Raw genomic sequence first — 27,250 nt, 5'->3', positions numbered from 1 at the left:
GAATGGCTATGACAGCAAATTAGCCAAATGGGAAAGCAAGGATTGGGAGAGTGAACCGACCATGTCACCGAAACTTTAATTAAACCCAAGGCTGGGGATTAAAACAACAACAAAACTGTGCCAGGCACGTCTGGGCTGCCCTGTAGCCACCTACTGACACGCACCCGCCACCATCCCCCAGGATCCGATCTCCACAGCGCCTCCGCCGACCACCCCAGGCCTCATCGCCACATCTTCCCCCAAACTCCAAGGACGCCTGACACCTGCCGCAGTCGTGCTGGCACCAGGTGTAGGCAGCAACATGCCTTGTTATGTGGCTGTGGCCATAGAAGCCTGTCTGCAAACATGTCTCGTCTCCCCACCTGGACTGCCAGGGCATCCAGGGCCAGGATAATGTCCCACTCACTTGGTGTTTTGGCACTAACACTTATCCCTATGGCCTAATCCAAGGCACCTTGCCGGTTTCATGGCAGATAGCACTGATCCATCCCAACATTCCTGGGCACTGAGTCTCAAGTCCTTGCCAGCACACAGCTCCAGGCAGCCACTACCAATCCGTCAGAAACAGCACTTAGAGTAAAACCAAGCTGCAACGCTTAGTCCAGTGCTTCTTAACTGGCAGTAAGCCCCTTCCCCTGCAGGGGACATTCGGTGGCAATGTGTGACAATACCTTTGATTGTCACAACCAGAGAAGGAAGGTACTGCTAGTATCTAGTGAGTAGAGGCCATGATGCTGTGACATCCTTTAGTGCTCAGGACAACTCCTCCCTACCCCCAGCAGAGAATCAACTGGCCCCAAATGTCACTAGTGCCAAGTGTGAGAAACCTTGGCTTAGCCTGACAATAGGTACAGTGACATACAATTTATCATCCCAACTGGGACGCTTCTGAAAGTGCGGGAGAGCACCATTAACACTCCCTGTGGGACACAGGCACAGATCAGGACTGTGCAGGCAAAGCAGTGCATGGACAGGGACAGAGACAGAGGGAGGTCCCCAGACAAAGCCACCAACTACCCTGTTTGGCAGAATAAATGCTAGTACGTCATAAGCCACAGTCAGCTCAGGAAGGAAATCTTTGTCTAGTTCTTGTTGAAAGAAAAACCAGGAAAGGAACCATCTGGCCATGCCTTTTAAGATGTGAGTGGCAGAGAACAAACCTGTTTTGTGAAAAGCCAGGTGGGCAGCATGTGCTAAGACTTGACTCCAAAAGAGAGGAGCAAATTTTAACTCCTGCAGCCCCTGGGGCTCCACTGGCAATACTTTAGGGCAAGAACCAGACTTTTCCTGGAAACTATCTTGGTTAGTGAACCATCTCGTCATGACATGGGCAACTTCTGTTACTGACTTCCTCCCTGCCTCAGGAACAAGAAACCTACTGCTAATTGCTTTGCAGGTCAACTGTGTACGAGAAGGAAATTTTTGATAGCTCAGAAATGTCCTTAGTCTGACAACAGGGAGCTAAAGAGCTGCAAGTTCGACACTAAGCAGGAGGCAAAGTGAAACGCTCTCAGATCGAGGGTTAGGAAACACGTGGACCCAACCCCTGCACAGAACATTAAAAAGAAAGCCCCCCAAACTTAGGTTGCCCATGCCTATACATGTGTTTCCTATCCCTGGTCTCCAAAAGATGAAAATGCCCACCCATTTGCCCTCATAATCTGGGGCAGCCCCTTAGTTCTGTCCAGGCCGTTCTGTCACAGCCAAGACAAAGGAAAACACCAGCTCTCTGCATATTCCTTTTTTCCTAATTATTTCCAACTTAGGAAGCTTTCAGACCACCCCAAATTTTTTTGTTGTTGAACACATAAAATTGAACGAATCTCTTAGAGAAGTCCCACAGGTTAACTGAACAAAGTCTGGAAGTCCAGTTCCAAGGACTCCACCTCCTGGAGCCATGACACTCACACTATGACATTACTCTTGTCATAATGGCTTGCCCAGAAGTAAAAAAGCCCACCTGCTAGATAACTGTCCAAGTCCAGGGCCCCAGCGTGGGAACACGCTCTTACTCAGTAGTGCAGATCTCAGGAAGACTCCAGAGTACATTTCTTGCACTAGGCCAATTAAGAAAACCAAGAGAAAACTGACTCGTAACCTCTAGAGACAAAAACTCAGACTCCTCTGGAATGTTCTGCCACTCTGGTTAGCACTGTGAAACAGACATCCTCCTTCAAAGCAAAAGGCCTGACTTCCTCAAGGAATTTGGATAGACATGAACAGAAGCCAAAGGCTATGCCAAACATGCACATCCTATATCATTCATCAAGCTTGACAAAGAGACACCTCTCTATAGCCCTGTGCATATTCGGAAACATAGACCTGCATGCTGTCATTTTAAACCACTAACCAAGGGACGAAGTAATTAATGCAACAAGATTCATTACTACTGCCTAGACGGACTACATAGTTTAAAGAGAAAAGGAGGCATATGTGATAGGATATAGAAAACCACTATCAATACAAGATTGAAGAACACAGCCCTGGCTAAAGTTTGGTTTGAGTTAGGATTACCTATGCCAGGTACCTAGATAAGTTCTGAGGATATAAAAGAAACAAGGGCCCTGTGCATATCTAGTGGAAAAAACAAATGTGTGAATATCTAAGTCAAATACAGTACTACCAGGGCTCTGATGCCAAGTATCTAGACCAGTTAGTCCCCCTGGAGAGCATAATGCTTCAGTTGTGTTTTTAAAAGAAGAGTAAGGTCTTGCCGGGCATTGCGGGCAGATGGAGCAGGTATGGTGGACTGAGGCAGAATGAGCTTTGAGAGAAATGTAAGGAGTTGCACACAGCCAGGAAGTTGGAGCGGTGGCAGGAGAGGAACTGTGAGGGGCACTGAATGCTGCTGGCAAGTCTGAGTGTTACCTCTGGAGCAACGAGGAGCCTTTTTACAATGTCAAGATTTCAGGGGTTTGATCAGATTTGCATTCTAGAAAAATGAGTAGCTGGTGGAAGCAGAGAGGAAGGGCCCTGTTAAGAGTGATGGTTAAGAGGCCGTTAACAACAGTGCAGGCAAAAAACTGTGGATGTTTGAAGTAAGGCCAGGGCCAAGGGGCAGAAAGAGGGGGAAGAGGAGGCAGAGGTATTAAAAGAGAACAAACCTACAGGAAGTGCTGACTGACTTGGGAAACAGGATTAGGGGAAGAGGAGAGTATAAGATGAGCCAGGTTCCAGGCTTGGGAGACTGGGTGGACGGAGAAACGGCAGCACAGAGGAGGCAGCTGGGAGCAAGTGGCTGGTGGCACTCAGGTGACAGTGCCAATCCTCAGCTGGGAAGTGGTGGCAGAAGCCCCTTGAGTGGCTGAGGCCACCATCCAGAGGAACACCCGGAGTGAGAGGACAGAGGCTGTGGTGAGACCTCGAGGGGGCACCGTATGCAGGGCAGGGGGAGCAACAGGGGAGATATAAGTGGGGTGGGGGGTGGAGAGTAGGGGACCAGAGAGGGTTGGAAGGAAAGGCTTTCAAAAGGGAGTGGTCAAGATTGTCCAATGCTAGGGAGGAGTGTAGTAAGGTAGGAACTCATGAGCACATGGATTTAGCAACACTCAAGGAATGGGTGGCTTGTCAGCCAGTCTGGAGAAGGTGTGGCTCTGGGAGGTAGGAATGGAGGCAGTGAACACGGAGGCCAGGCTGAGTGGGGTGCAGAAGCCAGGGGAGACTCTGTGTCTGCTTCGCTAAAGATGGGAAAACTCAAGCATGTTTCTAGCCCATGGGGAAGGAACGAGAGAGGAAGAGGGAACAAATATGGAGGAAAGGGAGTAACTGGTAGAAGAAGGGGCCCAGAAGACAGCAGAGAGGACTGGCACAAAACCTTTTGACAAGAATGAGAAATTGGAAAAATAATTGGGAAATGTAATTTTTAAAGCTTCTAGAACATACTATCAACATATAAACATGTCCCTTGGATAGCCATTGGCCCTGGCTCTCATACAATGGCTTACAGACCTCTGGGATGCACTGCCCCATCACCAGCCACTAGATCACCGTGACACCGGATGTGCATTAGCACCTGCAACGGTGTCACAAGGCCATAGGTGAAGACTGAGCCCCTGGGAAGACTGAAGCTGCTCGCGTTCGCAAGGGCCTTCCTGCCCTGCAGCACTCACCTTGCATCATACTCCTGTAGGCGGTGTCTGTGATGGCGTAGATGTGGGGGGGCATCTCATGCCTCTTCTTGCCCTTGTACATTTCCACAATCTCTTCGGAGTAGATGGGCAGGTTCTTATAAGGATTGATGACCACACAGAACAGGCCTGAATAGGTCTAGAGAAAAGAGCAGCAAATAGGAATGGGTCAGGAAGTCTGATTCTCAATAGCTCACAAATTTTGTAGCAAAGTGTCTGTTGCTTCAAAGGCCCCTGAGTCAGCCTGACATGAAAACACTCCGGGAGATCCTTGCTCTGGCGCCCCAGCTCTAGCAGACCTGCTGCAGGTACGGGGCGCACCAGCATCCTCTGCTCTGTCAGGTAAGGTCCTCCCTCTCAGCTGCAGGAGTGCTGCCAGCTTTGTATGTCAGCAAGTGTGCGCACTGGGCAAGATCTGGGGCCAAGCGGACAGCAGAAGTCCAGTTACAAAACAGATCTGAGGACAATAAGAGATGTGTTTGTCATTGTGAAAGATGCACAAATAGAAGAGGATTCAGCTGCAGCACAGTGAACTGTGTAGAAACACAAATAACTCCACACTGAGGGCCTTGCAAAGACATTCATGTTTAAACCTTTCGAGCACTGGGGAAAAACTCATTGTGCTCCTAAACCAATGAGATCTTTTGTGGACTAGTGGATCACTGGCAGATAGTGTGCTCGTGCGCTCGCTCGCGCTCTCTCTCTCTCTCTCTCTCTCTCGAGACATTCACACGCAAATCCCTCAAAAACTTGAAGACCACTTCCATGTTCCCTGTGAGCCTTCTCTAACACTCAGGTCTTCTCCAGAGGGGAACCCAACTAGTCAACACCCTGAAAGTGAAGCACCTGATATACCTAACACTCCAAGTCTGACTTGACCAGGTTAAAATCAGACCCCCGAAGTCAGATGTCCTGAGTTCAAATTCTAGCAAGGGCAGGTTTTTTATTCTCCCTCTCCCTCCATTTCTTAATCTGTAACATGAGGACAGGCAGAGGTCTATACCTCACTGGGCAGTTATGAGGATTAAGTAAGATAAAGTACTTAGCACAGCACCCAGCACAGCCTTGGAGAGTGCCTCCGGGTAGGTCAGGAGAGCCACTTCTGATGGCAACAGTTTATCCAGATCTGTCTTTTCTCAGTGCCTTTAGGTAAATGTACATTACCTTGTGAATACTAATTCTTTCTCCAATAAGTTTCCTGCTATTTTTTCTTCCAAGATCCTTCTCCCCCACCAAAAAAAAAAACCAACAACAGACAGACTCCTAATAGTGGTGCAAGACCCGCAAGACCACCCAGGCAGTGGGCATTCAGTTAGGGGACATGACTCCCTTCAAGCAGCTGGAGTAACCCAAGCCCCGTCTTCCTAGGCGAGTGGGCCACAAGCCAGAGGAGGACTGGCAGGGCAAGGTCCAGCGCTCCACACTTCGCACCACCTGCAGCCTGCCACTGTAAAGGGACAGCTGAAGGTCACAAGGCTTTGGGCAGAGCTGGGGGCAGAGCTGGGTCTCACGACCACCAATGCTGACCTCCCCGGTCACAAAGGCCAGTTCTCCCAGCGCCTTACATCTTTCTGTTCCCTCATTACACGTGGCCTGCACCTTTACCGTTCGTGGTTTCACCCTGCGATCCAAGAGCAGCCAACATGTGAGGGGCTGCTACAGGGTCAACCCAGCCCCTTCCACCTGTGCCCTGGTCTGTGCCTCCAAAGCTGAGGATGGAACTTCTGGCCGAACCCAAAGACAGGCTCCATGCAGGAACCAGCCATGCAAACAAAGGCTCTTCCCAGGCACTGGCCAAAGGCCGCGGCACTTGGAATTTCCACGCAGAAGCTAGACTGATGGCAGAACTTGGAGGGCCCCGCCAACCACACACTGGTCTGCTTTCAAAAGAGCAGCTGAGCTTGGAAATGAACAAGTGTGTTGGGCTGCTGCTTCTGTTTGGAGGAGGGCAGGCGCGGCCCTTTATTTCCTTTCTTCCTGGGATAATCAGTTATTTGTTTTTCCTCCAACCACTCTTCACAAGAGCCCAGGAAAGCTCTGCAGCAAAGAGGTCCAAACGTGGCATTGGCAACCTGTGGGCCCGGGTATTACAGGAAGCAAGGAGTGGAGCAGAAGACCCTTCTGGTTTTCCCTCTCTGTGAATGTTGGGTGGGGACAAGATAGAAGGCCAGGGAGCAGCAAGGTCATCCCAGGAGCTCGGAAACAATCAAGCTTTGTTCCTGGGCTTTGAGAAAACCCACACTCTAGGAAATCCAGCCTGATAAAAGCCAAGGACACATGATCACACATTTAGGGAGTGCCACGGAGCCAGATGTTTGGAAACAGCTGGCACCAACAGCAGAAGAGGACTGAGGACCATTAGGACAAGTCTTTCTGACAGCTGGGTGGGCAGATGGTCCTGCGGGGTAGTCTACAGGGGCTCAAAGTTCTCTGGGATAATCCTATCAGCCCAGCGGATATGAGGAAACTGAGCCCTGCGGAATGAGTGCTATAGCTCAGGTAGGAGGAAGGAGACTCGCTGGATTCTCGTGCAGGGACAGACACTGAGCAAGTGGCTTTGCTCCCACACGGCCATGCCAGGGAGCTGCTCCATTCATGGGCCACAGAGGCTCTTTGTGCCCAACCGCCCCCATCCCGGGGCCTCACCCCACGAAGAAAAAGACGGAGCAGCTGTGGCACAGAATTAGCCACGCCACCCACAATGCCAGCAAACAGGCTGCACAAAGGCTCCTGAGCTCACAGTTTGGAACCTTTCATGGGGAGATGGACTGTGAATGAGGCGGCACCCTCTGCCCAGGCAGCCCCACCGAGTGGCTTTGACCTCCCCACAGCTCTGCACCTGCTGGGGTCTCCACTAGCACAATCGCAGAGGCAATCAACTGGCCTTCTAGTGCTGACACGTAGAAGAAAGCTGGTGCGAGGGAGGAGGAACTGCACACTGGAGGTGATGGCAAAGCAGCAAAAAGGAGACTTAAGGCCTCCAGCCAGAGTTCTGGAGAAAAAGCCTGGGTAACCCACCATGCCCACCCACAGAGCAGAAACCCCCGCATGTCGCCTGCAGAGGGAAGACACAGCCACTCACATCGAGTGTACTACCCTTCCCCCTTGTGGGCAGGGAAGACCGTGAGCAGCTGGTCTCTGCCTGACAGAGGCAGGCGCAGGCACTCGACTTGTTTCACGCCCAGCAACTCTCAAACGGGACCCAAGGTAAACAAAGACACCAGTAAAAGGCCGAGCAGAGAAAGGGGAGTTACCTTCCCTCATAACAAGCACCTGCAGCCCTGTGAGTCCAGGCCCAAGCCCTGGCGAGAGCCAGGTGCTGGCAGGGCGCTTTCCCAAGTTCTCGTGGAACCCTTGCGGGCGAGGAAGTGAGGCTCCAGGCAGCCACGTGTGGTCAGTGGGGGTAGAGCTGGGATTTGAACCAGGTCCCGGAGGCTCCAACTCCCATGTGTTAAGCGCTCTGCTTAGTGGCACAGCAGAGTGGCGTGAGATGAACTATACGGCCGGCCAATGGAGCGTCTCCCACTCCCAGACACCGGGGCTGAGGCTCCATCTCGCCCCAGACACACTATGCTTCCTGACAGGCCCTTCATTTTTTTTTTTTTTTTTTTTTGCAGGGCACAAATTCTGAATTTCAGTGGTTAACACTCTTTAGAGATAGGGCTTTTAATTTGGTCCATATACTATTCTCATCAATAGATGAGGCTAGGCGTAGTGGCTCACGTCTATAATCCTAACATTTGGGAGGCGAAGGGCAGACAATGGCTTGAGTGCAGGAGTTCGAAGTTGCAGTGAGCTATAATGATGGCACTGCACTCTAGCCCAGTAGGCTGAGGCAGGAGGATCGCCTGAGCACAGGAGTGCAAGGTTGCAGTGAGCTATGATGGCACCACTGCACTCCAGCCTGGGTGACAGACCCTATCTCTAAAAAAAAGAAAGAGAGAAAGAGAACTGGACTGAGAGAGTTGGGACTCCAAGTCAGCCTCAGCCCTGCCAACACCTGGCTGTGGGACTCTGAATAAGTCCCTTGCTATTTCTGGGCCTCAGTTCTCCCCACCTGCCACATTAGAAGGTTGAACTAAGCTGGTTTATAAGGTACTTTTCCCAGTAGACTATTCTACGTTGATAGGTCCTTGGCCAGTCAGGCTCATCCCCAGAGGGTCATCAATGGCAGAAAACAAGGACCTCATTAGCACGGACCGTCTCAGCAATCAGTCAGGGACACAGTCCTCACCTATGGTCTGGCCGGTAAGGAATTCTGCGCAATCCAAGCCCACCCTGTGTTAATGTGCGCTGAAGTCGCGTGAGACCATATAGAAAATTACATGACTGACCATTCGGGAGCCACTCACTGTCCCTGTGACAGGCTGAGCCTGCGACCTCCTTTTATGACATATGTGACCATGAGCAAGCCCCTTGGGCTGAGACTTGGTCTTCCCGTCTGTAAAGTGGGAGGGCTGTAATAATCTCGAGAAGTTTTTTTTTTCTCCAGTTCAAAACCATTTTGAGAATTGTTCTATTCAGCCCAAAATCAAGTAGACCAAGGTGGCTACAGCAGCATTTTAGGAATAACAAGAACCAGATATTCCCCATTAGGGACAAAACCAGAAGGAAATATCTTTGAATTGAACAGAGGAACTTGGGATTGATGTTAGAAAGGACTCTGTGACCCCAGGGCCACACGAGCTCAGGGCCCACTACCCAGGGGATGGGTAAATGCTCATCACCCGACTTTCCTAACACGCCGATGAGCTGTCTTTCTGCAAATGTAGCCCCACTAGAGGAAAGAAAAAAGACCACTCCTGATCTTTTCATGTGCTGGGCCTTTGCACATGTTGTTCTCTGGATATATACGCTTCTCCTTTGTCAATCTTGGCGAGGAAGCAGCACCAAAGTGTTGGGTGGATGCGTGACGCAAGTCTAAGTCTTGGTGGTTCCCTCTGTGCAAAGCACACTCCCAGGGAAGCAGGCCACACCCACAGGCCTCTGTGAAGAACAAGGTGACACAGGTACCCAAAATGAGGTGGGACCAAATGGTGCAGGGAGAGGGGACCAGGGATTGCAGGAGGAACAAAGTGGGAAACCAGGAGGTGGCATCCCCTGCTTTAGAGGAATTTACCACAATGGTCTCAACCTACACATCTCCACCAAGACTTGAGGACCAAGGCCGGTGGGTGGACATCCTCAGACAGGGCACATTCTTCTCCCTACATTTGGTCTAAAACAGGCTTCCTGTTGTGTTTGTGGCTACCAGGGAAGAGACAAAAGTAATGCTATGAGAATATCCCACTAGGATGTTAAGATGTCAAAGTTCAAGGATGTCACCCTGGCATGCCTTAAGAGAGCCGGAGCCCAGGCCTCTGAGGGTGACGGGAAGGCCCAGTCCCTCCACCCAGAGCCCCCACCCAGAGCCACTTACGTAGATGAGCCCTGAGTAGTAACGTTCCTTGAGGTTGTGCAGCACCGAAGCTTCGTTGAGGCACGTGAGCTCTGCCATGTCCTCCACCTTGGAGAACTTGGGGGGGTTCATCTTCTGGATGTCATCCTTGTTCACCTTCACCTTTTTCCCGTTCTCCACCAGCTCCACGATGGCCTCTTCACCCACCTCCTCCTTGAGGCTGGCAGGCTCGAAGCCACTCTTGTCCGAAGGCACCCATACCAGCTTCTTGGCAGCCCAGTCGGCCTGGGCCAGTGGGTTATTGATGAAGTTTTTATCCACATAAAGATACTTATCAGCAGCTTGCTGCGCCATGGTGACTCACGGCCAGGACCTAAGGGAGAGCACAGGACCACACGTCAGATACAACCACATCAGCCACACAAGGATCACTCACTGTCACCTCTTCTCTCTGCAAACTGTATAGGATTACAATGCAATAAAGCTCTATATAACCAGGCTGCACCATTTGCCTAAATTTTCCTGCCCCACACTTTTGGGAGAAAGATATGCATCATGAAAAAACAAGTGTATAGCAGGGATTTTGTTATTAATAGAAACTAACAGTAAAGTGCATCATCTTAGGGTCAATACACAATCAAACAAATATATAAACAAAACTATTGTGTCAATGATGAGCATAACAAGAGCCTCAAAGACAGATGCAATTATAGTTGCTATGCTACACCTACAAAGGCAGCAAAGCGACCACACGACATAGGAAGACTTCCAAGAAAAACAGATTTCTAATTAGCCAGGAAAGGCCACTGCATACAACCACACAGAGTGGAAGTTTCCAGTTTAAAAAAGCTTTCTTATTTCATGAAGTGAACTAAGGCAAGAGAAGAAAATAAAACACCAATATACGTTGCCACCAGATTTTAATGCCATCTTGATAATACAGCCCAAAGAGGGCAAGAAGAAGAAACATCATGGAGAAGAGCGCTTCCCTCTGCGGGCACTAAGGTGAGAGGGCGACCCTTACAATTTGTGGGCTGGGAGAACTGAGCACATGTGTTTCCTTTTTTAAAAAACTCATCTGTAAAATAAAGATGATAAAATAATAATACCTTATATCTCTGTGGTTTTATAGTTTATGAAATGCTTTCACACACATTTCACTATCTCAAAAGGTCTTTGTCTTAACAACTCTGTAAACTGGGGAAAGCACATGTTGTTATCGCCACTTTACAAATGAGGAAACACAAGCTCCCTGGAGTTGGGGGCTTGTCCAGAGTCCCCAGTAAGGACCTCGGACGCCTGGTCCTGTGCTGGTTCCACTGCTAACACTGTAGTTACTCCTGCTCAGAGGCCCAAGCTGGGATCACCTGAGAGAACTGTTGCTTTGAGTGCACCAAAAACAGGACTTGGAAAAACTAATTTAAAAGCAACTCAGCCCATGGCCACCAGAGGAAGCAGCCCCAAAACTCACTGCCGGCTCCCTCTGGAAGATCAAGGAAGATGAGGAAGGCTTTTCCCTCAGTAAGACCAAGCCTGTCCCCCCAGGCCCCGGAAATCCAGGAAGACCCCAGATGCAAATCCAGAGTCCGGGGCTTTCAGTGCTTCCAGATTCCAAAAGGGACTTGGATGCCAAGGAGGCTGGAGGCTTGGGAGTAAAAGAACAAAGGAAGTGTCTGGGCCGCCCAGGCCTTCTTATCTGGGCTCATTAAATGGTTTCCAGATCAAGGAAGAGGGGCCTCTGCTGGACTCACTCCAGGAGGGGCTGCTTTGCAGGAAACCTGCTTGCTGGCTCCTTCCCCACAGGAGAGGGGCAAGTCCAAGGACAGGGCCCGGCAGCCTCACCAGCTCCCCCAGCCGGTGGCTGTGTCCACATTCCCAGCACAAGCAAAGCCTGCAACCCCTTGTGGGGATGGGGTGCCATCCTCTCTGCAAGGACCACCCGAGGGAAGGCAGGGTCCAGAGTTCGTGGGCAGGCAAACAAGGACAGCACTGCCTGGCCTGGCCTCATCTCTCCCGCGGGTCTAGGGTCACCTACACAAGCAGCAGCACCCAGGGCACACCAGCTTACTTTCAGCTGGCTGCACTTCCACGCTGGCCAGTCCATTCTAGCAAATCAAAGGCTTCTCTCTGCCAGAGTCAACCCTAGTTGTCCTCCACCTCCCTGCGTGCATCTAACCACCAGTCAGTCGGCCTCCCCAGAGTCCCCCAGGCTCCCCATCACGCCCCTGCCCTGCTCAAGAACTTTGCGATGATCACAGAGCACAGGGTCTCACGGACTGCTGGTTCTCAACCTTCTCACAGACCCCACACCCAAATGGGATAAGACAACCCTCCATCAACACGCAGAAGGAGATTCACTTGAACCTCAACCCCCCAAATCCAAAGTCTGCTGTTGGTCAACAGTTCCACCGACTCAGCCCGGCTGCCGGCTGCGAGATCCCTACCAAGAGAAGCGAAGGGGACCGTTAGTCAGTACCTGCCAGTATTAAGCTCGGTTTACTCACCACCTCACTTAACTGCCAATCACCCTGGAAAAGAGCTTTTATCATCCCCAATTTATAAACTAGGAAACAGGCACAGAGAGGGCAAGTCACTTGGCCGGAGTGGGCCAGCCCAGTTGTAGAGTGGGATTCTGACCCAGATCCGTCTGGCCTCTTCCCAGCGCACTTGTGCCTGGGGTCCTGAGAAAGTCGGGCTGGCATTGGAGCTCAGCGGTAACTGTCCCCATAACGCGATGTGGGGAACGGAGAAGAATGCCTTCCCAAGCACTCAGCAGTATTTCCTAGATGTTAGCAGGCAGGCAGGCAGTGAGCCTTCTCAGTGTGGACCGTGTGGCCTGCCAAAAAGCGCGGCACGTTACAATTCAACACCCCTCTGCCTGCTACTGTGAGCAGCCAGCAAGCAGCCCATCGGAAATGCCAGAATGCCGTCTGGCCCTCCTCACACTTCATCCCCTCAACACCAACCCTGGTGCGCCCAACAGCACCAAGTCTGTGCAGCAGCCCATGGGCTCCCTGCAGGCCGCAGGCCCGGGGCACTCGCCTGTCTGGAGGGCCATAAACATCACACCAGCGGCAGGGGAGGAATTCAACCACCCAGCTGCCCTGAGTCCCTTGCCCAGCCCCACCTCAGGCCTTGGTGGGAGGGCAGGCGACAGTCACAGGCCACAGTGTCCACTCCAATGGCTAGCACAGGCCTGGAGACCAAGTCACACTTCCTGCAAGAGGAGGGGCACAATGCATCTTCCCAGAGCCTCCCCCTCTACCTCCAAAGACCAAGCCTCCGACGGAGGGTCAGAGCCCTGCTTGGCTCAGCACCTCCCTCCCAGCAGAACTTTTCATTAAACAAGGCTGGGGTGGCCAAGGACAGAGCTATTTGGTTTCAGCAACTCTGCTGGAATGACGTGGGTTAGTAACAGCGCCAAGATCAATACATGGAGTTAGACCAGCAGGGAAGGCAGCACAGGGCATGATAAACAACAGAGTTTCTACGAAAGGCCCCCTCGCCCGCCTGGACAGGAACATCTGCAGGACTTGGGGCCACAGGGCTGCAGCTGAGCGTCCGTTTCCACCTGTGCTGGGTAGGAGGCTCCTGTGTCCCCAGCAGCTACTGACTCGGTGTGTTCCGTGGGAAGCCAGCAGCACAGACAGGTTAATGCTCACCTCCCCAGGATGCAGGTGGATTAAGCCACCTTATTTACAATCTCTATGCCCCATTTCTAAGTTGGGGATAGTAGAGAGCTGCTAAAAATTCAATAAGGGGCACTACAGAAGGGACAGCAGGGAGACGATCTACTAATGCGGCAGCCAGCGTGCAGCCACCTCTCCCCATCCAGTCTGGGGACCATGCTAAATGGCCTCTTTGAAACTTTTTACAACCGTACATAATGTAAAGGTTTCCAAAAATGAAAGAAAAATATCCCCCTAAATTCCTGAAACTCCTCCCCAAAAATCAGTTTTCCCTTTTTTAAAAAAAAAGGTCCCTTCTAGTCCTGGTTCATAGAAATACTTGATTTTTAATTATCATAGGTAGAGGATAAAGTTTCGCATTTTGTACTTTCCCTACTTACTATGACCAGTTTCCTGTAGGGCCAGAATCTGCTTTTTGATCATTTTTATAAAATTTTTTTTGTTAGAGACAGGGTCTTACTCTGTCGCCCAGACTGGAGTGCAATGATGTAATCATAGCTCGTTGTAACCCTGAACTCCTAGGCTCAAGCAATCCTCCTGCCTCAGACTCCTCAGTCGCTGGGGCTATAGGCGCGCGCCACCATGCCTGGCTAAATCTTTTTTTAATCTCTTTTTTGTAGAAATGAGGTCTTGCTATGTTGCCCAGGCTGGTCTTGAACTCCTGGCCTCAAGTAATCCTCCCACCTCGGCCCCAAAGTGCTGGGATTACAGGCGTGAGCCACTGCGCCTGGCCAGTTTCAGTTTTTTAATGACCATTGGCAAGGTTTTGTTCTCCTCTTATCTAGTGTGCCACCTTGAGATAAATTCCCAGAAGCGGCGTTAAGGGAGCAAAAGAATACGTGAACAATTCCACAGCCCTGAGACGCATTGTCAAACTGCTTTCCAAAAGGGCTGGCTGGACGTGCACTGCCATTCGAGCAGGATGTGCATGTGAGAGCAGCCACCCCAGCATTGTCTGTCACGGGAAGACCACAGCGTGGCTCAGATTAGGGACTCGGAAAGGCCCAAGCATCTCGCAGGCGAGCAAGGCGCCCGGGAGGATGCGAGCAGCTCTGCCCACTGGAGACCGACCAGGCCGAGGCGGTCCCCAGCGCCTTCCTTCCCGCCGGCTTCCTGCGGGTACCAGTCCAACTCCAAGAAACCCAAGCAGTTGCCTTTTTAGGCCATAATCGAGTAGGACACAACCAGAGAGGCTAAATTAGGACTCTCAGGAAATGATGAAACTGAAAGTAAATAGTTTGACCAAAAACCTCTTCTTTCAACCCAAAATGTAACGCCTCAATTATTTGCCTTCTCCCCTTCCCCCCAATCATCCATTTGGACCTTTTACTCCTCCCTGTTTTCCCAAAGTATCCTCTCCCTTCCTTTCTCTGTTGCTCTTTTTACTTATTTGTGTGCGTGTTTGGGAAACGAACTGCTCACGCCTTAGAGACAGAATTATTCTGCTGAGCCAAACCAGCGGTCGGAACGCCGAGAGCGTTTCCACTCCTAGACAACCAGGGTAGATGCGAAGCCTTCCACGGGCCAAGCTCTAGGCCGGGAGCTTCCAAGTCCTCATGCTCGTCACAAAGCTGCTGCAGACCCAGGGCCTAACGAGCACTACATTTTCTCACAGTAGTGTCATAAGGTACATACACATCACCATGTGCATTTCACAGGTGGGGGGAATGAGGCTCGGACTTGTGTGGCATCAATGCCCTGCTCAGTTTCCACTGAACTGCCTCCCCAGTGAGGTCACTGAGACTACAGGGGACAAACAGACTGCGAACGCCCCCGGTTAAGCAGACTTTAATAATGCCACCTCAAAGCTGCAAAGCCCATCTCTTCGCACCGGCTTGCATGAGGGACTCTATACTTCCAAACTTAAATCGCTGAAGCTGAAAGTAAGAAGCAGGGTGGGGGTGACCTTGGCCAAGCCATGTGAGTTCTCTGAAGCTGGTCTGCCAGGAGGGGGCCTAACCAGTCACCAACGGCCCTGAGCACGCCCAGGTTCCTGCTTAGACACCCCGGCAGCCTGAGCCCAGACTCTGCAAGCCCCGGTCCAGCTTAATCACCGATGGAGACAGGCAACCCATTTCTGTTTTTCCCTCCCCACCCGATCATGGAGAACACAGATGAACATGGTCTTTCTCCTTCTCTCAACAGTTGTTGATCGTGAGTTAAATGAAACTGTCAAGGTAGCTGCTAAGGAAGACTCTTTGAAAGCAGCTGCTACAATAATGTAGAAATTTCAAACCCATTAGATTCACTTAATCAACTAATACATTTTGAGGATCTACATGCAAAAAGCATGGCAAAGGTACAAAGGTCCCAAGGGATTAATAATGTGGTGGGGTGGCAGGACAGCCGCACACACAGCTAGGTGAAGTGTCCACCTGGGCAACGTAGTAGAGAGTAGACAGGAAGCAAAGCTCCTTGGTATTCCTCCGTCCTGTTTCCTGCTGCACCCAACGTCCAAACACACTGACTGCCCACCAGACAGATCTGCCGTATGGATGAGTAAAAGGAATCGCTTGCTGTGTGACCTTGGGCCCTTGCCACCTCTCTGGCCTCAACTGTAAGTGGAGATAATATTTCATGCTGCTGTCCCTATATATTGTTTAATCCCATATACATTCCTTAAATGCGTGTAACAAGAAGACAGGACACCTGCCACTGCGGGACATTCACTGCAGAGAGGAAGACCCTGCTCTAACACAAGACTCAGTGAGGAAGTGCACAGAACAAGCAACTTGCTGTAGGAGCAAAGAGAAAGGGGTAATTCAATTACAAACTTGGACAACTTGAGAGAGCCTGTCATGGAGGGTGTGACATTTAAGCTGGGTCCTGGAAGATGGGTAGAATACTGATGGGGGAGGGGAGGAGATGACAGAAAAGTATTCCAGGCCCAGGCAGAAGAGCAAGAGCCAGCACAGAGAAAGGGCATGGTAAGTAGTTCACTAACTACATATAAAATGTGCTCAGTTAAAGCAGCTTTTCTCAACCTCAGCACTATGAACATTTGGGGCCAGATAATTCTTTGTGGTGGGTCTGTCCTGTGCATTGTAGGATGGTTAGCAGCACCCCGGCCTCTACCTACTAGGTGCCAGTAGCACCCAGCTGTGACAACCAAAAATGTCTCCAGACATCTCCAAAGGTGGGAATTGGGAAGCAAAATTGTCTTTAAGTTAACTTAAGGGTTTAGTAAGAGCAACGGCTGCACCATGAAGCCAGATCTCTGCTTGGCAAATCCTCTCCCATTTCTCAAGTGCACAGGCCAACTCTCCTCAACAAAGCAGAAGTCCTCAGGGCAAAATGATTCCTAGGACCCAAAGAATGACCATTACAGATGGCCCAGTCACCAAGGAATGGCAGTGCCTTGTAATATACTGTGTTTTAAGGGATGTGACCTAGATTCATCTGCTGGACTGTACTTTAAAGATCCTAAATACTCGATTTAAAAATAATCAATCAATCAATCAGGCAAAGGAGACTGTTGTGCCTCCCAGGCAGGGCATGAAGCACCTTCAGAACCTCCAATACAGCAGCTCAGCCTGTGATTCACAAGCAAAGTTCAGCAGCATCAAAAGGTCCAGGTGATTAATGGAACACAGGTAGTAGCAGCCATGCTTCGGTGCTGGCGGTGGTGGTGGGAGGTGTTGCTCCCAAGGCTGTGTCAGCTCACTCCATCCTGGGAATCCCATCAAAGGCTGTTTATTGAATAGTTTTGGTAAATCAGGATTAGATCCAGGGAATCCACGGCTTCCACCACTGGAATATCTGAACGAGTGTTTCCCGCCCAGAGCTCTCCCCAACACCCCCTCATGTATATCTAAGCATCTACCAAAGAGCCATCTCTACCTGGAGGACCATCACACCCAGTCCTCTCTCCCCAAACCCAAACTCTCCTCTGGGTGTCCGTCTCTGGGAGACACCGTCCATCCGGCCACCCAAGACAGTCACTGTAAACTGTCCCCCTGGCCCTCCACAACCCCACCACCGGTGTCCTGGCTCCAGTCCAGGCCACATGCCTGTCTTTCTGGGCTGCTACAGCTGCCTCCTCCCTGCCTCCCCTGCAGAATGTCTTCAAATCAATCCTCCGTGCCGAAAACTCGCCGACTCAAATTCCTATTTATACTACTTCCTATTTTATTGACATTGCCTGGCTGTTCACCTCTTCCAGGATAAAATATAACCCTGTCTGCACGGTGCACAAGCCCCGGACCACCCCACCCTCCTATTTCATCCCATTCTCAACCTGCACCCCCCACCCCCGCCCTTCATATGTTCATGTTCCACTCTGCTCCGGCCTCCAGGCCTTCAAAGAAGCCAGAAGTGTCCTTTGTCCCAGGAACCCTCTTAGATCTCAGCTCAAACACTCCCTCCTCTGTAAAGTGCTCCCTAAAGACTCGGCCACAAAAAGACTTCCCATGTGTCCCTCCCTCCTGTGCTCCGTACTTGTTGCCACTGCAGTAACCAATCAGCTAAATTCTAATTATTTGCAGTTTTATTTAAGGTCAAGGATCAGCAAGTCTCATTCATCTCAATTCCAAATGTCTAACACAATTCCTGGCCCAGAGCAGGCACTCAGTTAAAGTTTCCTGAATGAATGAATGAATGAATGAATGAGGAACAAGGCAAAAATGACGAAGGAGTTAATGGGGAAGGCTTGTAAGCGGCTGGAAAATCTCCGTGGGCTGTGCGAAGCGGCCAGGGTTGGAGAGCTGAAGGGAACAAGGAGACCCCAGCTGAAGCTGCACACAAGGTTCACAGCCACCTAATTTGTTACAAAAACCAAGCCATTTATGGACTAATTTTTACATCCTTCAAACAAAAAGAGAAAGAAAGCATATTGGGGCTTTCAACCTACAAAGAGAAAAAGGAGTGAAGATAATTTATTGGCCCCCAATAAGCTTTGCATGAGGTTGAACCATATCAGTTTTCTGGAACCTTCTAGCACCCCCTGATTATCCAAGGTGGAGGTACCTACCACCTACTACCAGACCAACATACCAGAAAGGACCTTGGTTGGTGTGGCTTCCGCTCTCACTGGGATGCCATGAGAAGGCCGTGTGCCTTCCTGGAAGGCTCCACCTCCCCCTACAGAGCAAGTGCTGGAGATCCCCACCTTTGGGAAAACCACAGCCATGGAGGGTACTGATTCTGTGAATCCCAAGATACATGCTTTAATGCACCATGCTGGGATTTAACGAGCATGGCTTTGGGGCCAGATAGACCTGGATTTGAATCCCACGCCCCCTACTCACAATTCCTGTGACCCTGAAGCTGTCAGCACCTCAATTTCCTAGCTTTAGGATGAGGAAAAAAATTTTCTACTATCAGAAGGGTTGTAACTCAAGTTCCCAGCTAAGAATCTGACACTAATAGGAATTCCCCTCCCAACTCCTCTATCTCATCCCCCTGACCTAGGGGGGGACACCTGGGGCCTCTAGAAAAAAGTGTCCAGAAGTTTAGTGACTCTGTCTCCAGGTTATGCCTGTCCATAGGAGACAACATGGTACAGTACGGTGACTCCAAACGACGGTGATTTGCAGAAGGAAGAGGGTTTTACGGCCAAGTAAGGTTGAAGTGCTGCCTCCCTCCGGCCCTCTTGCTGGAGTACGATATACACAAAAGGTTCTCAGAAGCCTGCAGGAAGGAAACCTGCTTCGCTTCATCCCAGGAATATCCCGCAGGAAAAATATTTCTCAGTGCTCATCTGGGAAATGCCAGTCTGGTGAGATGTGCCCAAAGCCTGTGGCAAAAGAGCTGGAACTGAGTCTGGCATGGCAGTGACCAGCTGTGCACTCCTGCGGGTGAGACCTAACCCCCAGGCCTCATCACCCAACTCCCAAGGCTCTCCACCTGCAAGAAGTCCTACCTGCTCAGCAGGCGCACAAGCCCACTCCCTGTATAAAGCTGTTTGCGCGTTTATCTACAGGGAGGGTCAGCAAGTGGCCACTCTGCCACCCAGGACCGCCTTACAGCAGCCCTCCCCGCCCAAGCCACTCACTCCCCACAGGCTAAGAAGAGGTGGGAGTGGAGGGCAGGTGCCCAGGGCCCAGAAGGTAGAAGCCGCTGAGGAATGGGAGGACTGCGGGTGGGCCCCCCTTCCCTCCCCACCTCAGGAATGTTGTTTGCTTACAGAAGAAGCTGGGACTTGTTTCCATTAGCAGTATTCCAACCCAAGCCTGTGCTGATGTTTGGCAGATAAGAAAACCAGGGAGGAACTAGCATCAGAGTCCAGATCCTGCCCCTCTGCCCTTTCCTCCTCAAAGGGGGCATGGAGAGGCTTCAGTGACCCCGAGAGCCGGGGACACGGAGAGATGTTGGCATTTGTCTGACTGCACAAGGCAAGGCCTGTGGTCATTTTCATTCTGCCATGTGCCCAACGAAGCCCAGGCCATCAAAACAGACACCAGTACATATTTCGAAACATCATGCTGTACACGGTAAGTATATATAATTTTTATCTGTTAATTTAAAATATAAATGAACAATTTTTTTAAAAAAACGTAACACCAGAGTTTTGTGCCCAGATTCCCTCCTCCTACGTGTTAAAGGGATTGGTGGGGGGAGGCTTGAGATGAGGCCAGAGTGGATAAACGGGCAGCTTACCCAGGATCTTATCAGCCATTTAGGAATGTGGACTTTATTCTAGTGACATGGGGGAGGAAGGGGAGGTGACATCATCGGATTTGTATTTTAAAGAGATCACCCTCCCTTACCTCAATGGAAGGGGGTGGTCAGAAGTCTGCAGTTGGAAAGTACCAAGGACTGTGAGGAGGGAGGTTCCAATCTAAGAGGAAAAAAGACAGTTCTCTGACCAGGCTAAGTGGAAAGTGATTAAATGACACCAGAGAGGAACAAGTACAGCCACAGATTTCACCCTCTGATCTTCTACCCTAAAGAGACCGGCTTAGGGAAAGTCCTGAAGTCACTGTCCCCCTGCAGTCATCTCCTCCCCAGTGAGAAGTGACCCAGCAACCCTGGGAGCTCGAGGGCCAGTGTCTCCAAAGTGCCGTGGGCATAGATGACACTCGGCACATGTCACATGGGCTACAGGGAGAAGTGTCCAACTGGCCTTTCTCCACTAAGATATCAAACTCACCTGGCACAGTGGCTCGCACCTGAAGTCCCAGGTACTTGGGAGGCTGAGGTGGGAGGATCACTAGAGACTAGGAGTTCAAAACCAGCCTGGACAACACAGCAAGACCCTATCTCTAAAACAAATTTTTTTATTTAAAAAAATTAGCAGGGCATGGTGGCGCGCACCTGGAGTCCCAGCTACTGGGACTAAGGCTGAGGCTGAGGCAGGAGGATCACTCGAGCTATGGTCGTGCCGCTGCATTCCAGCCTGGGTGACAAAGCAAGACCCCATCTCAAAATAAACAAATATTAAAAGGGGGTGGGGAGAAGATGCTCATATCCAAGGCTACTTGGGTCTGAGTCTGGGTGGCGGTTGGAATGTAAAAAAACAAAAATAGCAACCTCAGGGCACAGACATGGCTTTGGGTCCTCAGCACAAAAAAATCACTTCTTAATGAATAAATCAACCAACCAATGAGCCAGAGCAGGAAGCAACGAGAGCCTGAGGACAGCCCTGCCATCGCCTCAGAGTGACAGCCCATCTGGCCTGGAGAGAAGCTGCCCCATGTGGCCTTTAGAACCCAACCGCCTCCTCCCACCAACACCTCTCACTATTTTTCCAGTCCCACCTCTCTGCTCCCCTGCTAGACACTCTTCACTCTAGCCAGCAGAGCCGTCTCCCCAGAGACAAGCCGGGTGGCCCGCCTCCCCAATTCTCCACTGACTGAGAGCCTCCAAAACCAGGTGTACGCACCTCCGCACCCAGGCCGCCTCTCCTACACCCTAGCAAGAGCTATGCATCTGTCTCCCTCCTTCTCACCAGGCCCCGAGCAACGTGCCTCACACCAGAACTGCTGCTTCTCTCCCTGTCTCCCTTGTGTCTCCCTTAGAACTTCTTGAAGGGACTGTCTCCCTGCCCCGCCCTGCTCATGTGCTCAGGGTGCTGCACAGAGGTGTCCTCAATCAAAGGAACTGAACTGTTCAAAACATGTGCGTGTGTCTTCTGGGACCTGGCCGTCCAAGACAAAGACCACTCCAAGGGTGGCCCCTCCTGACCACCTTGGGTCTCATATCTCTAGGGGGAGGCAGGGAAGAAGGGGGAAGAGGGAAGGGAGGGAGGAAGGGAAGAAGGAAAGAAGGAAGCACCAGCAGCAGTTAAGCAGCTTTTGTCCGGTGTTAAGAGGCCAGGCAGACAGACCTGGGGCTGGATCTGCAGATAAGTCATCTACACTGGACTCCTGGCTTTGCTTTTAATTGGTTCAATATTTACACAGTGAGATCACACATGTGCCTCATGTGCCTCACCTACTCCGTAATGAGCTTTCACTCAGCCACCAGGAGGAACTGCAAAGAGAAGCCACTTGTTCCAGGTACGGGGGTGGCATCCCCTCCTGGATAGTGAGGGGCAGATGATCCCTTCTGACTCACCTCGAGTTTGAAAAGCTTGATAGGAGAACTGTTTGGTTTTGAAACAGGATTAGAGATGGAAAAAAAAGAGAGAGAGAACTGTTTGGCTGGAGCACTGGAGGAGGAATTGTTCACAGAGCTCGCCAACCACACCCCCCTGCAGATAGCATCTCCTGAGCTTGCTGGAGGCTTCCCGCACACCCACGAGGAGCAACATGAGCCCTTCAGACTCCTGCAGCAAAGTTATTCCTTCCTTCTGGTTCTGCTGATAGAACGGTTTTTCTTTCCTCAAGCATGTGAACACAGTTTGCTGAAACCCAACGCAGAAAAATAACTATGCTCAAAAGATTTAATTATATAGCCGCTGTCTCACTGGGAAAGTGCAGCGTGCTGGTTTTCTGAGTCCACATCATGACTGCTGAGAAGTGCAACCCGAGACCAGCAAGGAAAGATAACTTTTGAAGACCACTCAGCCTAAACCCCACCAGGCCTTCCATGGCTTGTTATCTCATGAGTGAAATTTAAATAACACAAAAAACAAAAAAGCAGCGGAATGTGTAGCCACTTCCCCCCATCAGCCATCCTGCCTCTGTTCCTGCAGGGCTGAGCGCTCCAAGGCAGGGAGGGAATCGGGTCCTCGTGGTGACACGTGGTCGGTGCTGAGCTACAGTAGTGGGGGCAGTTCCAGTCTTCCCAAAGGTCCGGACTCCAGGGATGGAGCCCAGTGAAATCTCTGCCGCCCATTCCTAGGTGCCTAATGTCAAGCCCGATGATCCCACATCTTACTGTCCAAACAGAAGTGTGACTACCGTGTGGCTCATTGCTCCCTTCAGAGGCCAGAGAGCAAAGGCTGGGAATGGCCACAGCCTCTCTGTGGCCGTCCAGGATCCATATTCTTCCCCCACCCTCTGCCTTGCTCTTAGTTTTACCTGACCTACACTAATCTTTGTTTCCAAGAGACACAGGACTGGTCAGGGGTCAACGACAGGCTTCCTGAATTTATCAAGCATCTCGCTGAAAATGAGAACAAGCTTCCAAACGGTGATTGTTCATTCCTGACCTTCACGGAAGACATCTCAGAAAGAACCAGACTCAGGAGTCAGAGGGGCTGGATGCGGAACGCCAGAGCCCCACCACTTAACTACTAGGATGACTTGGCCCCGGGCCTCAGTTTCTCCACCTGTAAGATAGAGCCCATCCCAGCTACCCCCCAGGACAGCTGTGAGGAACACCCCCCCAACAGGCCCAGCTGACAGCCCTGGCCACTGGCGCCTCCTTGCACGTGGTCTGAGCACAGAGGATGACCTGAGCTCCCAGAGAGGGCTCAGTGGCCCCTGGGCATGCCAGCCCCTCCCCCACGATCTTCACCTCTTCTCTCAAGACAGTCTGTGTCGACACTGAGCTCACGGTGAGTCAGGCCCCGACGCTGCCCTCACACAGCCCACTTGGAGGGTCTGAAGTCACATCCTGCCTAACCCAACTCGGCATGACTTACTCCACCCCAGGAATGTGCTCATTTCCCAGAATTCTGTCAAGACCTTTGGTTAAAGAGTTTGATCTTGCAAGGGGCTCCGTTTACAGCCCCAGCGAAGGAGCCCCGCTCAGCTCCGGCCTGCAGAGGAACCACCCCAAGCAGGGCCGCAGGGGGCCCCAAAGCATCTCATCCTTGGGGCCCCAGCACTTTTTATCTCAAGCTACAGTTAAAAAAATGTTTTAAATTTCAAAATATTTTGTCACAAACACAAACATGTCAAACAAAAGTATCACAAAATGATATATACATGCTATACACACTGATATTTTCCATTTGAGTCTACTTTATCTCATTTCTAAAACCACCGCTTGCCACCCACTAAATAGTTTCACGACCCACCAATGTGTCTCAATTGGCAGTTTTTGAAAAAAACACCAACCTGACTCAACCTTCACTGAGTAGAAGAGGCTCAGACTAGCCCAGTGACTTGCCCAAGGTCACTCAGAGAGCTCCAATCTGAAGCCAAACGGAAACTCTGTGGGTGGGTATCCAACCTGAGGCAGGTCAGACGGTGGCTGTAGCAACCCAACCACCTGACATTTGTTAGACACATTCATCTCACAGCGCTTACATCACTCCATCTTGCCAACCCCAACAGCCAAGGCAGGTATTATCTGCCCCATCACTAGAAAAAAAGAGCGACTCAGAGGTTCAGGGAGGGAGTGACCTGCCTACATAAGGGGGCTTCTGAAACACCCTTGGACGACCAGGAGGGAATGCAGATGCAAGACCACAAGGACAGAAAGAAAAGCCCAGTTTCCTTAGTATCCAACATAACAACAGATCAAGTCTGGCTATAATAAAAACATCACCCCTCCGATCTCCAGCCCCAGCCCCATGCTGAAGAGACAGCCAGAAGGAACAGTGTATTAAAGGCTCAACAAGAGAAAGAGTAGACGGGAAAGGAACGTCATTGTCCTACAGTGAGGAGACCCAGGAAGGCGCTCCCCACACATTTCCACGCTTGGGGTGGCATAACCTAACCCTACGCTGAACAGACCCTCCTGCCTGATAACCACAGCCCACGGACTGCACATCTGTGACACAAACATGCACATTTCTATTTCTCTAGGTCAGTGGTCAAGGATCCTTTGAAAATTTGTCTAAGGCTGTGAACCTCTTGCATACATTTTAGGGGACTCACAGAGACCCTGAAGTGCAGCCCATAGACTTACAGAGGCCCCCCCGTCACAAGCTCAAAGATAAAAGTAGGGCTTGGTGGTCTCCTTTCCCACCTAGGCAACGTGAGCCAAGACTTGAGGAGGGATCTCTTCCTTCATCAGCCTTGGAGGGTTAAGCAGGATCTCACGAAGAGGTCCAGGGAAGCCAAGCTGTGGTCAGAACTGCTCATAGCGAGAGTCTGCGTGGGACGGGAGAGAGGCCAGTTCCCCTGGCTGCTTTAGAGTCCCCTGGACTCCAAGAACAAGAAACGCAGAACCGAAGGGTGAACTGTCTCTCCCTCCTACATTTCTATCCCTCGGTCCTATTCTCAACTGAGCCAGCACAGTGCCAGCCCCGGGCATAGAGAAGGCATTGGGGGCAGGCCAAGCTTTCCAGAGAAGCTCAGGGGAACAAGCAGCACCCCAGGGCCTCCTGCTTCCCCAGGGAGATGATCCAAATACAAGCCATGGGGTGAAGATAAAAATCTACTTATTTCACACTTTAGAGAAAAATTAACTTACAGTTTTTAGATTGGTTTGCAGTAGCACCCTTGTCTGAAAGGCTGGCCTTGAGCAGGGGCCCTGGCCGGCGGGATGACCTCACCATGTCCTTCACCAGATTACCTGGCTGCTGCTTGTTTTACCACCCGCCAAGAATCGCTCCTTTGCTTGAGCCACAGTCTGGCACCAAAGTGGCCAACGCTGCAGCTGCACTTGAGAGAAGGAGGAAGCCACGGCCCCTGCCCTGGAGAGCTGCCAGATTCAGGCCACACCATCCTGCCCTGGACCAAGCCCCGTGTGCCTCACACACACACATAGATGTGTGCACAAGTGCACAGACATGCACAGAGACCTGTGTACACTCTGGCCTATGCACATAGACATGTGCGCGCGCACACACACACACACACACCCCCCAGAAGATGCCGGGATCAGGCCAACCTGGATGTAAGCACTGGAGTCTCCATACACTGGTGGAGGAAACCGGGTAAATTATTTAAACGTTCTGCACCTCCCTTTCTCCATCTGGAAAATGGGATGACAAAGCCTACCTAACAGGACTGTACTGGCAATTAAGTAATAGCCGCTAACACTTTGTTCTGAGTGCTTTTCACCAGTGATCTCACTTTACAAAACCGAAAGCCTATGATGACGCAGGTTCTGTTGGTATCCTGTTTTGCAGATAAGGAAACTGAAGCCCAGAATGTTTATGTGACTAACTCAAAGGCACACAGGCAGCTGCTGGTGTCTGTACCCTGCAGCTCTCACTCGAGGGTCTGGGGAACACACCTAACCACTCCGCCTCACTGCTTCTGAGGATGCAATGAGGCAGCAGACGCGCACAGAGCATCCAGCAAGGCTCACGGTCGGACCTGGTAAACAGCAGTTGCAATGCGATCAGGAAGGGGAAAGAGCAGAGGTGACCCACAAGCTTCCAGGGTCACCCAGAGCCAAAGCAGAATTGGCCCTCCTGGTGGATACCAACCTCCTCCTTGGGCAGACTCTCACTCAACTTCCCTTCCAAACTCCTTTTAACCTGAATTCTCTAAGATAAAAGTGTTGGGAGGTAAAGGAGTGTTATCTCCCCACCCCGGCCCCTCCCAGCTGTCTCAGGATCACAAGGAACAGCCAGGAATTTAATGACCCTGGAGTTGTCTCTGATTCCTGACCACAACCAATTTGGAATGTCCCAGGTCCTGGAGCACAACAAAGGCTGCCTGGCAAAGCCCCGAAGAGCCAGTGAATCCTGCCCCATAAGCAGTAGAGCATCACATTCTTCGGATTCCTGTCTGAAAGCCAGAAGGAGAGAGGGTGGGGGTGGGGGGCTCCACTATTTCAACCAAAGGATAATTAAAGCCTGAGACTTACATTAAAGGGGAAGAGAACACTCCTCTGCAGCCTCTGTGTGACACAGTGGTCTTCCAAGGTGTATGATACTGTCAAGGTCTACATGCAAAGGGCCTCACAACCTGGACACGCCCTCAGCCCAGCATCTCCGGTGTGGTACTGTCACCTTGAGGACACCCAGGCTCCAGGCCACACAGAGCTAGCCAATGACAGGAGGGACTCTACCAGACCGATCTTCAGTCTCAGCATCATATCTGAGGCCACTGTTTACTTCTTCCTCTCTGACATGAGGTTTAAAGTTCTAGCCAGAGAGTGAGTCCATGGAACTAACCCAGGTGGAGTTCAGGGGAGAAGTCACAGCGCTGATGGGGCCTTGTGAATTCCACAGAGCTTGGCAGTGAGTAATTAATCTCAATAATGAGGCGTTTTTCATGAGCACTTGGCCCTATACATCCACCTCCTCCTCGCCCTGGCAGAGGCAGGAACAGTTGGTGGGTGGCAGGCCGGCTCTGGGCAGAACGCAGGCTGAGAACGGGGCTGCCAGGCCAGGCAGAGGGAGGGAGGGGGCGGCAAGCCTTCTTCTGAGGGAGAAAGCAAAAGCCCAGGCTCCCCGCAACAACCAGGCTGACCAGACCAGCCTGAGCAAGAGCCAGTCCCAGTCCCTACAAAAAAAAGGAAAAAAAAAAAAAAAAAAGAAAGAAAGAAAGAAAGAAAAGAAAAATTAATTAGCCAGGTGTGGTGGCTCATGCCTATAGTTCCAGCTGGTCAGGAGGCTGAGGCAGGCGGATCACTTGAGCCCAGGAGTTGGAGGCTGCAGTGAGCTGTGATGACACCATTGCACTCTAGCCTGGGTGGTAGAGCGAGACCCTGTCTCCAAAAAAATAAAAAAAGAAAAGAACAGAACCAGGCTACCAGACCTCACACCTGCCTGCCAGCCCTTACCTGCTGTCTACCTGATGGGTCTTGGATAGAAACGGGGGCCGTATTTTATACCTGGCATCACACAGCCAGCGAGGCAG

General features: G+C 51.1%; 1 protein-coding gene across 1 annotated transcript in view; it reads right to left on the bottom strand.

Moving 5' to 3' along the window:
• Positions 1 to 27,250, bottom strand: part of MYH9 (myosin heavy chain 9) — a 90,228-nt gene that overhangs the window by 49,459 nt on the left and 13,519 nt on the right. The window contains exons 2-3 of the mRNA XM_045552969.1: positions 9,547 to 9,898; positions 4,110 to 4,266 (exon numbers count right to left, since the gene is read on the bottom strand). Coding sequence (XP_045408925.1) covers positions 4,110 to 4,266; positions 9,547 to 9,879 — 490 coding nt within the window. The 5' untranslated portion in view covers positions 9,880 to 9,898. The remainder of the gene's footprint in view (positions 1 to 4,109; positions 4,267 to 9,546; positions 9,899 to 27,250) is intronic.

Source organism: Lemur catta, chromosome 6 (assembly GCF_020740605.2).
Source record: "Lemur catta isolate mLemCat1 chromosome 6, mLemCat1.pri, whole genome shotgun sequence".
NCBI classification, from domain to species: domain Eukaryota; kingdom Metazoa; phylum Chordata; class Mammalia; order Primates; family Lemuridae; genus Lemur; species Lemur catta.
The sequence above is the reverse complement of the archived record's forward strand: the minus strand, read 5'-3'. Positions and strand labels throughout refer to the sequence as shown.